General features: G+C 33.2%; 1 protein-coding gene across 1 annotated transcript; it reads left to right on the forward strand.

The window, feature by feature from the left end:
- The first annotated feature begins 6042 nt into the window (after positions 1-6042).
- LOC120624056 (probable cytochrome P450 4d20) lies at positions 6043-13397 on the forward strand. The gene is made up of 10 exons (XM_039890385.1): positions 6043-6202; positions 6352-6461; positions 7356-7449; positions 8185-8370; positions 9342-9411; positions 10151-10277; positions 10611-10823; positions 11231-11474; positions 12141-12308; positions 13234-13397. Exons 1-10 carry the CDS (start codon positions 6043-6045, stop codon positions 13395-13397), a joined length of 1536 nt encoding a protein of 511 aa, XP_039746319.1.
- The last annotated feature ends 366 nt before the right edge of the window (positions 13398-13763 follow it).

The raw sequence follows: 13763 nt of genomic DNA on the forward strand, positions 1-13763 counted from the left end.
TCCATCGTTCATTGTTATTGTTGTGTTGCCATCGTACCGCAGATTGCTTATCGACCTGGAAGCTAATACCTATACTTATTGCAATCAAGAACATGAATTGCTTTTGCCATACCTACTAGCCTTTAAAACGGTGATAGCCTTGCCAAGGCTTCCCTTTCGAGGGGAACGAATCAACCTCTAACTTTCCGGAGCTCAGTGCATTTTTTATTTAAACAATTAAATGTCACATCCTTTAATGATGAAGGAAAACATCGAGAGGAAAATTGCATGCCCGAGATTTACCCGTAATGTTCTAAAGGCCGTGTTAAGTCTACCAATCCGCACTTGGCCAGCGTGGTCGACTACGGCCGTGTCCTGTAGTAGACCAAAATGATTTGATGATGATGATGATGATTTATTTGTATAATAATTTAGTACCAAAAATTAAAATTAACATAAAAAAGGGCAGGACGTATACAAAAACAACTTATCTCTTAAGAGATTTCTAACAGAAGCACTTGAATGTAATAAGAATTGAACAGGTAAATGCTGCGATGGTACTTAAAGAAATAACTGATTAATAGAGAGAGTATAAATACAAAATAAAAACTATAATATTATAGAAATTCAAAACAAAAGATATACAAATAAACTTAATATATAGAGTAGCGAGAGTGCTTCTTCAGTCCGCCTTAACTTTAACACATTTAGGCAGGACGAAAAAATTGTGTTATAAGTGGGCACATCCAACACCCTCACAATAACAATGGAACGCATTGGTCTATCTTTAATATTTCGAGCTCCACGACTACATCTACTTCTATCACTCAAAACTTGTCACTTATGCTTATATATTCACAGTATAATTCCAATAAGGTGATGGTGATAACATAATTCTTTAACTTAAAATTAAAGTTACGAGTACCCTTAGTTTCAGTTTAGGATGCTTGGAGTCATTTACGCACATAAAAAATGCTATGACGTTAAAGTTAATATAATATTAGTCTTAGAGCTGGCAAGATTAGCGACCTTACTAAATACTAACTACCTGAAAAATATTTGACGAATTTAAGCTTTAACAGAAGGTCTATAAGTTCCATTTTACTCTGTCATTACATTGTTTCCATTCTCAAAAAGGTCTCTATGATTGCCAGCCTATAAAAGTTATACTCAAGGTCGAAACAAAGCCAAGAAGATTTCAAACTCGAGTATTTGGAGTATATCAATTATCATATGGAATCATGATAATGGAGTTAAAAGAAATTTGCTTAATAATTGTCCGAGAACAGACGTTTGGAAAGTCGTGGCTTGGAGTTGAGACTTCAAAGAAATTAATGAGAGTTAGAAACTTGCGACGTGCTGCGGCGAACTTGATCAGTTTGACGCGAGTCGGAACAAAGTTTGTGAAAGTTTTAAGAATTTTCTAGCTAATTGTAAATTACCCCTTCAAAGTTATTTTTGTAATATCGAAAAAGTTTTAAGTGGGTACGTACTTATAACTCAAAATGTATGATACGGTATATAATAAAATAACAACTATCCAAATAGATAATCGGTTAACTATTCTATAAAGATACAAAATCATAAAAAGCAGATATTATGTTATGTTCCCATGGCTCCACCTTCATTTGTTTAGTAATAACAGCATGACTAGTACAGTCAGTAGGAGTCTGACATAACTTAATGTAATATCTTCGTTTTAGAAACAAACTTATATTTAACTAGAAGTGCTGATATCCTGGTGGATGATAGTTGTTGGGGCTTCGCCCTCCCTGTTGGAGGGGACTGACCTAGTTCAATCCCCATGTTCGCCTAAATTCTCAGAGATTTCCCAGAGTCGCGTGATCCAATCTAAAATCAAACTACAGCCTAAATCTTTTTTACTCCTAATAGTAATAGTGGATCGGTAATGTATAGATAATGATATATTGGCAATGTTGCTAGATGGTAAAAAAGTATGTAACTAGCTTTATAGGTAAAGGTCAACGTGAAAAGATGAAAAAATTATGATGAAAAGGTAGATAATAATAATACTTATCAGTGCTATGAAATGATATTAGGTACTCATTAAACCTTTGCCACATTCACACATATATTGGGTAGCATAATATGAATATTATATGTCTATATTAATTACAATAACAGTGTATACGTACCTATTCACTAAAGGATGACTTAATTTAATTAATTAAGCGGTACTAAATTGTAGGCGTACTAACCGAGAGCGATGAGATGTTAACAATGTTATTGTTCTAGTGGATTAAATCCTACAGAGGGTGGCTCTAATATTAATTTGAATGTTTATGTGAAATCCACAACCAAGGTCGTCTTTGTGATGTATTAATTTGTAGGGGATAAGTTGTAAGATAGACGCTCGAATAACGGACAATGTTCTATTTGGATATTATTATAATGTAAAATTATACAACCAACAAAACGGTAATAACATGTTTTGTTATATATAATGAGTAATATTGTTTTTCAAATTAAATTACCTTATAGATGCACTGAATAATACAAAAACTAATTAACAAGAAAGTAAAATGTGAAATTGCAACAGAATCGTTTAATAGTAATAACACGTAAATATCTGATCAAAATAAAAAAATTTTCGTTATCAGAGTGTTGTGGCTGAGTTACTGTCGTGTCTCAAGTACTTGTGAGGCTAAAGTGGCAATAAGCGAGACCTAGGGGACGTTGGGACGTTGAGGTCCCAAGGTGCTTAATAAAATAAGACATTTTATCTCTATTGTAAAATTCTGATTAAAATAAGTAGTATATTATACACCTATTACCTGTATACATAGTCAGTTTTATAGATAGTCAGCGTCTTATACAGTTCGCTCTTAACTATAGTAATAACATAAATATACCTAAAGGTAGCACGAAATCAGAAGCCTGTTTGAAACTAGCAGCACTATCGTAATAATCAAACTTGTTTCAGTTGCTGAAGTCCGATCACTACGGAATACTCGATACAAAAGTTTAAAAATTTGTTTTACAATGGCCGCCCCAGTTACATCGTATATTTAAATAAGTATTCCAAGCTGCTACTGTGATTCAATGGGCTTTATTCCGTACTTTGATTTCATATTTTTCATTTTGTATTTAAATTATGATAGTGCACATAACATTCATAGTTAAATGACATTACTTTTTGGTAAAAGGAACCAAATTCTCATATATAACAAGCAAATCATGCGGGTAGTGAAACACAAAAGCCATCTGTTTCATTTGTGAAAATTAATTATATTACCAATTCCATTTCACTATCTCCACAGTCCACTCACACAAAGCTGATGTGGCAATACTTGACTAAAACACTTCTCCGCCTACAAAGAGGTAAACTCAGAAGGTGGTGAGATGAATAATACGGCGAGAATAATAATTTTAGAGAATTCTATATATTATATAAAAGGCAAAGGTGACTGACTGACTGATGTAGCAACGCACAGCTCTAACCACTTGATCGATCAGGCTGAAATTTTGCATACAGATAGATATTACAATGTAGGCATTCGCTAAGAAAGGATTTTTGAAAATTCCAACCCTAAAAGGATTAAATGGGGGATGAAAGTTTGTATAAAATCCTTCATTTATCAATTTATTTTTGAAGTAAATTCCATGATATTTTGATTTTAGGTTTTCGATTAAAAATAAAGAAATTCGTATTTCACAAATTCTAAAAATTGCAATTCTAAACGCATACAATTTTATATGAAAGTTTTTGATTTTGTAAGTAATTTACGTTCATATTTTTCTATTTTTTAAACCTTTGTAGTTTAAATTTACCAAATCAAAAATTGAATATAAAGTGAGCGAAGCCGCGGGCAAAAGCTAGTATTTAATAAATAAATGTGCCTACTCTTTAATATATGTTATAGTTTCAATGCTAAGTAAAGTTATCGTAATAAAATAAAATGCTGGAATACAAACTATTTGGGTGGAATAATAGCTGCTAAATAAAAAACAATTGGTTTAAATTATCACTACTATGGACAAATAATGTTAGTGCACATTAAAAGTAGATCTTCATTATCATCAAAATTACAGTCATGTCAAACTATGCTGATGAAATCTTGAAAACACCAATGGATAACAAATTAATATGTCATAAAATTAAACATCAGAGCATGGAAATTCCGAGTGAAATATCTCGTTGAGCGCTGCAAGTTTCTGTATAAACTTATTCATCATGTGTTCAACAATAGTTCCACAACTTTAATAGGCGCAATATGGGTAATGGGTATATGTTGTTGGGTAAACAAATAAGGCAGTCGTATTTCGTGTCAGTACTCTATATGCGAGGTGCGAGCTTCGTTACCATCTCCCGCCCCAGGGCGCGCTTCTGTCAATTATAACTAACTTCATTGCTCATTATTCTGCTGCGATGCTTTCGTATTAATATATATTATTGTGTCGTGAAGACGTAATTATTATTAACAATTTGTTTTCTTCTTGAATTCGTCGGTGTCGTATTTCGGGGTATGGACGGGACTTAACTATTTTCTCACGATAAAATGTGAAAACGGCGACCGGTACCCATACAAATCCGTAAAGCTATATCACACATCCAAACATCTTGATGGTCGGTTGAAGACTAAGATTGAGAAGAGTGAGAAGAGACTATTAGATGAGTACATTCAAAATGCCAAATCTTACTAATATACTTTACGTAAACACACTGTCATATAACAAAGTCTACCTATTTTAAAGCCTAATAGTCTATGCAAGTGTCCAGAATCGATAACTAATTATCTAAAGCTCGACTATAACCATTATACATTCTCGCTTTAGCAACAGTATTACCCTAATCGCTGATAAACAGTTGAGGCTAGTTTTAATTTCATCATTATTTTTAAATAATTCGCTAGGAAACATTAATTTCTTAATAGTTTGCAAGTAGTGTAAAAGTTCGAATTGTTGTGGCATGAAGCCGATACTTCTTAGGAAGTATTAAAAAGATGACTTAGAAGTTTACCGTTATAGTGCTGACACTACTGTCTACTACTAGACTAGCAACAACTCGCGGCTTAACCTTACAATACTATTCAACTATGCCGTATTACCACTTTTCAACTTATGTTATAAGTGCGAAAGTTAACCACTGTAGGTGTCGCTTAAGGTTTCTTGGAAATTTCTGGAGCGTTTGGTTGGGTTAAAATGTTTATTTGTCTATATCAAGTAAAGTACTTAAAAATAAGAAAGCGTGTTAGTCAATTTGTTGACTTATCTTTATCCTAGTTGATCAGTATATGTACCTACTTCTCCCTCTCATCTCCAGAAACCTCCAGAAACATACTAAATACGGATTCAGTCTGGATCCAGATGTCAATTGTCAATTCAAGAAACACAAAGTTCAACCTCCAAATAGAAATCTAGGAAACAAAACAACTAAACTGTTATAATAAAGTTAACGAAATGTTGGCTATGAATAAATAAACAAAAAATATTAAGTAGAGCATTTTAAAATTAAAATAAATTATGAAAAACAATTGACATTATTATTTAAATTATATAATATTTAGTTTCTTTTTTGTTTTAGTTTAAACATGACATCTGCGATATGCTTTAATATGTAACTATTAGTAAGCTCATTTCTTGAATAATATTGCACGCCTGCAATGGCAAACTGTAAGCCCATTTAGCTCATCAGACCAATATACTCGTATGTACACAGTTTACGCAATAAATGAATTATGAATTATAACGACGCGGATATCTTCATCAGAGCCTAATAACATGTTAGGTGGGCACAACTAATTATATACGGGCTAAATTTACAACAATACATACATATTAAAAGAAGATAATGTTGTGCGGACACCACGAAACGCAAGATCAGGGCAAGAAAGAAGAAGCAGGAAAACTAACAAGCACTATCATTAATATTTTGAGTGCAATTTTTTTGCGCTACCTAATTAATTAAGTTGTTAATGGGATTGAATTAAGCAATGAAGCATATACCTGATAAGATTTGAAACCGTTACATTATAATATAAATCGCACGTAGATGATAGATTCATTCATTGTTTATCGCGGAGAGCATACATAATAATAAACATGTACGTCGTTCTGTTACTTGGTTTTATAATTATCATAGTCTTCCTTTACGATTATGCCCAAAAGCGCAGTGACCGTTGGAAGAAACTAAGTGAATTCCCTGGAGATGCTACACTACCTTTAATTGGTAATGGTTTACAGCTCGGATTTGATGCAGATGGTAAGCTTTCAGATTGATTTATTAGATATAAATAAAACCATGTTCACATATTCTTTTAAAATTGCAAGCCGTCGAGCGTTTTATGTGTCTGTTTTCTATTTAATGTAATTGTCTATACAAGATTCAACAACATAATTTATTTTATTTAGAGGCACCGCACAAATTAATGGCTTTATGGGTGAAACACGGAAAACAAAATTTTCGGTTAACCGTAGGTTACGAGGACTGGATCCTACTCTCTGATCCGGATGACATTGGGGTAAGATATACCTTCAAAGTTTTTCCTGTATGTGTTTAATTTTCATGAAATGTGTGCGTGCAATAAGTTTTCAAACAAACAAACAAACCTTTGTGTAAACGTCCACGGACTCGCGTTGGAACAGATTCATGGGTTACGCTCCTCGAATGTGTTACACTTATGCCCGTTTTCACTAAACCTAGGCAACGCCTAAATGGAATGCCTTATTACTTAGGCGATTTTTATAAAAAAAAAGATTTCACCAACTCTTAGGTGATCACTATTAGTAAACTGTCGATGTTACGTTACCTATTGAGGCATTGCTGCTGCTCTAAATATTCAAACGAGGGGTAACTTAGACATCAGATCACGCGACACTTGACTAAGGTCGCCATAAGCCAAATTGCCTTAAAAAAGTTTAATAATATGCGTTGCGACCGATGATAGGCTAAAAATCTATTAATATATTGCCAGATCATAACAGTTGAACTACTGGGAAAAAAATCTCACTAGTTCAACGGTTTAACTACACGGCTGAACTAATGAGAATAGGCCCATTTTTCGCTTAACACATCAAGTGACTAGAGTATTTACAATAGATTCAGAATGGATTCAGATACTTTGCTCTACACTAACTTACTTTTAAATTATAAATGTGAAAGTGTATTGCATGTTTTTTCTTTTTTTCAAGCAGCAACGGAGTAACGGTTTTTTTTTGTTGCAAAGAGTTTGTGTATCTAGGATCCGGAGAGAGGCAGACTCTATTTTATGTCGAAAACAAATCTACGCGGAGGAATTGGCAGGATAATAATAATGATTTTAAACTTTTATATTGTATCTAAGTACAGATATTAATCATAATAATATAGAAAAATAAAGAATTGGTAACAATTTAACAGTATTTATATGTTTTAGAGTCTACTCAACCATAGTACCGAGCTTTCAAAAACTGTAGAGAGGAATGCAGCGATTAAACCTTTTTTTGGTGACTCCGTGTCAAGTTCAGAAGGTAACGTATTTACATCAGATGCTATGGTGTAAAAATGGGTTTTAAAATAAAGAAAAAACAATATTGTAAGCGGGTAAGCCTCGTGCACTAACTCATATTCGATAACTTTCCGTCCATCCTTACTAATAGGTACTATTAATGCAAAAGGGTATTTGTTTGTCCTTTCTTCAAGCCTTCACTAAGCAACCATTTTTTTTTCTGGCATAGAGTTAGTTAAAAGGTCGGAGAATAACATGGGCTACTTTAACAATAATAAATGCCGACGCAGAACACAAGCAATACCTAGTAATCGGATAATAAAATGCACTGTAATAAGAACTGAAGGCGTTTGTAATACAATAAAGCTACCTAAATTTTGAAGTATATTTTATATTTTTTAAGAAACTACCGTATTACACCACATCTCAATAAATTCAAAGGTTTTAAGAAATATAAAGTTATTGCTCTTATTAGACAACTAGACAGCTATTTTGTTTTAAATGACACTGTGAGAATGTGATATCAAATATAATACTCAGCTTATTTATTATAGGCAGCTATATTGTGATGTGGGATTATTTTCGATTATGATTCATTTGGAAATCTTGTGATTTTTTTGCGAATGGAATATTTAACTTACTACCCAATATTTTAATGTAAACTGACATTTTAATGTAAAATTGACAGTGTGTCAAACCTAAGTTCGGACAGGGTTCGAAAAGGCTTATTATCTGACTTACTTATGTATAATTTCAGGTGTAAAATGGAGATCAATGCGTAAGTTGATGGCACCAAGTTTCAACTTTAAAAATACAGAAAAGTGGCTGGAGGATGTGAATAAATCCTGTGATCGTCTTTTTAATATCTTGGACACTTACGACAGCGAGGGCCCCGAGGATGTATATAGATATCTCAGGCCCTATTTTTTTGACCTCCTATGTGGTAAGATTTATTGTAATATTTTCCACCTTGTAGTTTTAAATCAGAACTCTTCATTACTTATTTCTAAGTCAGACCGTTACGAAATATATTAAGATTTATAATCATAACTTCGAGCTGCTGAAAAGCTATTTCAAGTTTTTTAATTAACGCAATATGAGATAGTGCAGCAATTCAATGCGTGTTCATATAAAAGTCCCACTACATAATTAGCAACTTGCAATCTCAACATGAAGTGAGATATCTTACATAAAAATCGTATAAACTTGCATAAAACTCGGTAAATCGATAATAAACATATTTTTTTACAACCACCATGGTTACCGTAAGCATTGCAAAATAAAACAATTTCCAAACAATAATTATTTGAATTTTTATTCGATTCCTTTCAAAATATATAGAATAACTAGCTGTTGCCCGCGACTTCGTCTGCGTTTGATTTTGTTTTTAAAGTATTCAGTATCGCTAAGCCTTAAATGAGTATAGTAGTAAATATATATATATATATAATTGTCAATTAATTATAGCCAAATAATTTGCAATAAAATGAAATTGCGACTATAATTAAAGATCTAAGCTATATACTATCTCTTAAGTTGGAGCAGACTGCTCACGGTGTGCCAATTTAATTTAAAATCGGTTAAGTAGTTTAGGATTCCATCGCGGACAAACATCGTGACAGGAGTTTTATATAAATATTAAGATTATGGAATTTAAAAAACCCACATCGACTCAACAGCAACTTAACTCAAATCAAAGCATTGAAATATAAGCTCTAAGCAATGTGACATAGTGTTGTTTGAAGTTGGTCCACTCATTGTATACTTAATAGCACAAAAATATGACATGACATTTTTGTGTGCTTTTATTATATAATGACATAGCCCACCCTTTCCAATGCTTTTAATTCATCCAAAATATAATTTTCCTTGTTAAATAGATTTTAATATTTAACATAATATGAATCCATTTAGGTACATTAATGGGTGTCGACTCCAATCTCTTAGCTGATCCCGACCATCCTTATCTTAAGGCAAGTGGCAAGTAAGTAGAATACTATTTTTTGTTGTCAAATAAGTTATATAAGTGCGGAGGTCCCGGGTTCGATCCCCAGACAGCATGATTTGGAAGTTTATTAATTTCTAATTTTGGTCTGGTCTGGTGGGAGGCTTTAGCCGGCTAATTACCACCAAAGACGTGCCATAATTATCATACCCTTTACAAATTACAGGTTAGCCCGCTACCATCTACAGTCTATGGCTAATTTGTAGGTAATAAAAAAAAACGTGTTTGTAATTATGTACACGCGTAAGAAGTTACAGTTCTTTGGCGTAACAATTGACAACAATCTTTTCAAAAATTTTATCTTTCGCCTTCGCCTTCGCCTTTGTAGAAAAAACGTCACTAACAATAGAGTAAAGGTAATAATAATACATTGAAAGTTTGGTTTTAACGCATTATCTAGTTATCTCATTATCGGAACCAAGTTTCACTCGACATTTAAATTTGAGATTTTTGAACTATTTTATCAATTAAATCACCGGAATGAGCCCGCAGACTTTGACAATTATAAGTGTCACTGTCAAACCTTATAGCTAACTTCAGGGTGTCGGTTTTTTGTGACGGATGCGCGCGCATCGTAAAAATTTACTATCATCATTTTTCCCTAGCGCGCCAAAAGAAGTATAACTTCAAAAATATTTCTGTTTTCAAAGAGATTTTCACTTTTTTTACTATTTAAGAGATAGGGACAAACTAATAAACAGTCTCCCTTTGTTTTTAGAGTTGTTAAAATATTAACACATAACTTATTCGCATACTGGAGAAACATTCCAGTTCTATTCGTATTGACTCCTATGTATTGGGATATGGTGCGAACCATTAAAACAATGAGACAAGCCAGTACACTGGTAAGTAAAGTTTAACTAACACATCTTCTAAGCGGTAAGGACTTCAGCCTTACTTTTGGAACGGACCGAGTTCGAACTTTTCAATGTGATGTGCGCTAAATATGAGTTCTCTATAATGCTCTCGTCCGTACTTGGCCAGCGTTGTAGACTACTGCCTAAACCATTCTCAGAGAGAACTCGTGCTCTGAAGTGGGTTGGTAATGATTATGAGAAATATTTTTTCTAGCTTCGTAGGACTTTTAAAATTATCTCAATTAGGATGAGTATCTTAATTTCTTATAATTATTGTGATATCAACCAATAACATTTATTAAATATAATTTATCTTTTCAGATAATTAATGAAAGAAAACATAAATTGAAACAGTTTAGAGATGACTCTATAAAAAATAACAAAAACGTCGACATTGACATAGAAGTTTTATTACAAAATCAATTAAACTACGGAGGATCTATGTTAGACGCATTATTGCGTAGTAAACTTCCCAACGGAGAGTCTACCCCTAACCAAATCATCAGTGATGAAGTTACTCTTGCTTGTTTTACTGTAGGTACCTACTTAATAATTATTTATAATATGATTAGAAGATATATCTAAATCGATGTAGTCTAGTGCTTTTTCCAGCAAAATATTCACGAACAAGGCTAAATAAATGTAATGATTCCAAAATCGCAGTTTGTAAGTTAGTATTGTAGTTTCGGAGATAGCCCGATGCGATGCTAGGAAATATCGCCGCTTATTGAAATTGAATCACCATTCAAGATTACGTGTATAAACATGTGTCGCAGATTTTTCAGTAACTTTGTATGATTGATTTACTTTTATTAAAATACGTTTGTGTATTGGCTAATATGCAAACGTGTTTTATTAAAAGTATCTCTTTCATCTTAGACTGCTAGGAGCTAGCTTGTAGTGGAATAAAACCAATGCGCTCTACAATCACGCTTTTTTAGGGACACTACACCACAACAAAAACAGTAAGCCATACGCTATACTGTTTAGCGAAATACCCCGATGTACAAAGGAAAATAGTAGAAGAACAGAGATCAATATTTAATAACGACTTTGACAAAAAGCCGACGAACCAAGAATTAAGCCAGATGAAATACCTCGAAGCTGTAATCAAGGAGACTATACGCGTTATACCGACTGTTACCAAAATTGGTAGGCAACTGCAAAATGATTTTACGTTTAAAGGTATTTTTTTATTTTTTTAATAAATTTGTCTGACCATTTTGTTTTTAAATAGTTGCAAAGTGAAAGATGAATTATCCAACGAACACACTTTCACAGTTATAATTTTCCGAAGTTAAGCGTGGGTTTAGGGTAAGTGTATATGTTTTATTACAATGGGGTCCATTAGCCAATTAACATCGGACTGTTGGGCATAGGCCTCTGTTCTGATCTGATGAGGTTTTAAAGCATTGATTCGCAGTTGGCGAACTTTAACTATTATTATCACGTGTGGTTATAACATATGAGACCAACGGCTTAACATGCTAACCGTGGCACGAGTGTGGACACCGCGAATTTTCCAATTATGGGGTTTTCTAAAGGTTTTTTTTGCAGAAATACCCAGAAAATAGTTTTTGCCCGATGATGCCCGTACGATACAGAACTCAGGGTCAGGTCTTCGTGTTCTTTAGTTAAACGTGTTAAGCAATAAACCAACGGGGTAGTATTCCAGATGGTTGATGGATGGAATTTGTTCCTGCAAAAAAAAGTCTTGACGCGTGTTTCAATTAGATTTCGCGTTCCAGCTAGATGATGCCTTTGCAGGCAGCACGAGGAATCAAGTTGCGGAAATTTTCGCTTCATGTGACTAAATGTTTCGGACAATTATGGGATTATCTGAGCTTATAGATGGACGAGTAGCTCCAGCAGGCACTTCCCTTATAGTTTTCTACGAAGCTTTATACCAAAATCCAAAGGTATTCCCTGAACCAGAGAAATATATACCGGAAAGGCATTTGGAATCTGTGCATACTTTCTCTTTAGTACCTTTCAGTGCCGGTCCTAGAATGTGCATCGGTACGTCGCATTTCAGTTTAATGTTCTACACATGGCTTGTTGAAAACGGTGTACTATACTGATTGAGTATTACATTTTTTAAATAATGAAAGAAGCTGTCCTTTCTCGGAGACCGAGTTCGAGCCCCGGCAAGCACCACTAAGTTTTCGGAGTTATCTTGCTTTAAACGGTGAAGTAAAATATCGTGAGGAAACCTGCATGCCTGAGAGTTCTCCATAACGTTAACAAGGGCGTATATAGTCTACCAATCAGCACTGGCCTGAACCCTTGTCATTCTGAGAGGAAACCCGTGCCCTGTAGTGAACCGGTAATGGGTAATGATGAATAATGTATAATGAATAATGAAAAAGTATTGTTTTATAACTTTTTCCTGGGGACTAAAGAGAAATATTAATACTTATTGTATAAAGTTTTAATTAAAATTACATGGTGACAATAATAGCATTAGCTGTGTTACCATTATGTTTAAATTATGTGACGGATTACTATAGAAAAAAAAGATTAAAGTCTAGATAATATAACGATAATAGACGTTTAAACGTGATGCCGAGTTAATAAGGATAAGTTGTCTCTTTCTTTTCGATTTCATTTGTATGAAAACCGAAACGTACGTTACATTAAAGCCAATTGTTAAAATTAATTAAGTTCATGTAATACTTTTAATAACAACTAAATCCCCCCCTTCTTAACTTAAATATTTTTTTGGTTAAGTAATAGCAGTTTATTTTATTTATACAGCAGTAATCAAAATGGTTTTACGAATTCTGTTTCATACTTAAATAAACGTAAGAAAATAAAACATTCCACACAGCCTATTTTTAACGTTAAATAAACATAACTGATTTTTGAACATTGAAAGGGTAAAAATAATATTAAATTTGCAAATTGGAATGCTTAAATTAAAACAAGGTTCGTGTTTTTTTAGGTTTTCGGTATGCCTGGGTGGCAATGAAATCAACTTTATCAAATCTTTTGAGGAGGTATGAAATAATCCCTGGAGGACCGGGCACGGAACCAAAGTTTGCACATCGAATTATTACAGAATCTAAGAATGGCTTACAATTACGACTTAAAAAGAGAAAATTGTGATAACAAATTAACTTAATCAAATTCCTGGGTCTACGAATTGGAAAAACCTTTTAGAGCCTACAAGTGAAAGGGATTTAAAGAATGTTTGGAAAATACAAGAAATCAACGTAATGGGTGCCCTTAAATAAATTTCACTTAACATTTGTATCGATATTTCCTGAATATATTTTACTTCGTATATGTCTGTGTACATGGTGTACTGATGTACTGGAAATAGAAGTTCTTGTTATTTTAATAATCTTTTTAAGATTAAGGAAGTTTTGTTAGTAAGCTTTATTAGTAATTTAATAGTATGTAATAAATAATATATGTATGACTAATTTAGCTGATAATTTATTTATAATTCTATGTATTAATTCTTCTTCA

This window comes from Pararge aegeria, chromosome 5 (assembly GCF_905163445.1).
Source record: "Pararge aegeria chromosome 5, ilParAegt1.1, whole genome shotgun sequence".
Taxonomy (NCBI): domain Eukaryota; kingdom Metazoa; phylum Arthropoda; class Insecta; order Lepidoptera; family Nymphalidae; genus Pararge; species Pararge aegeria.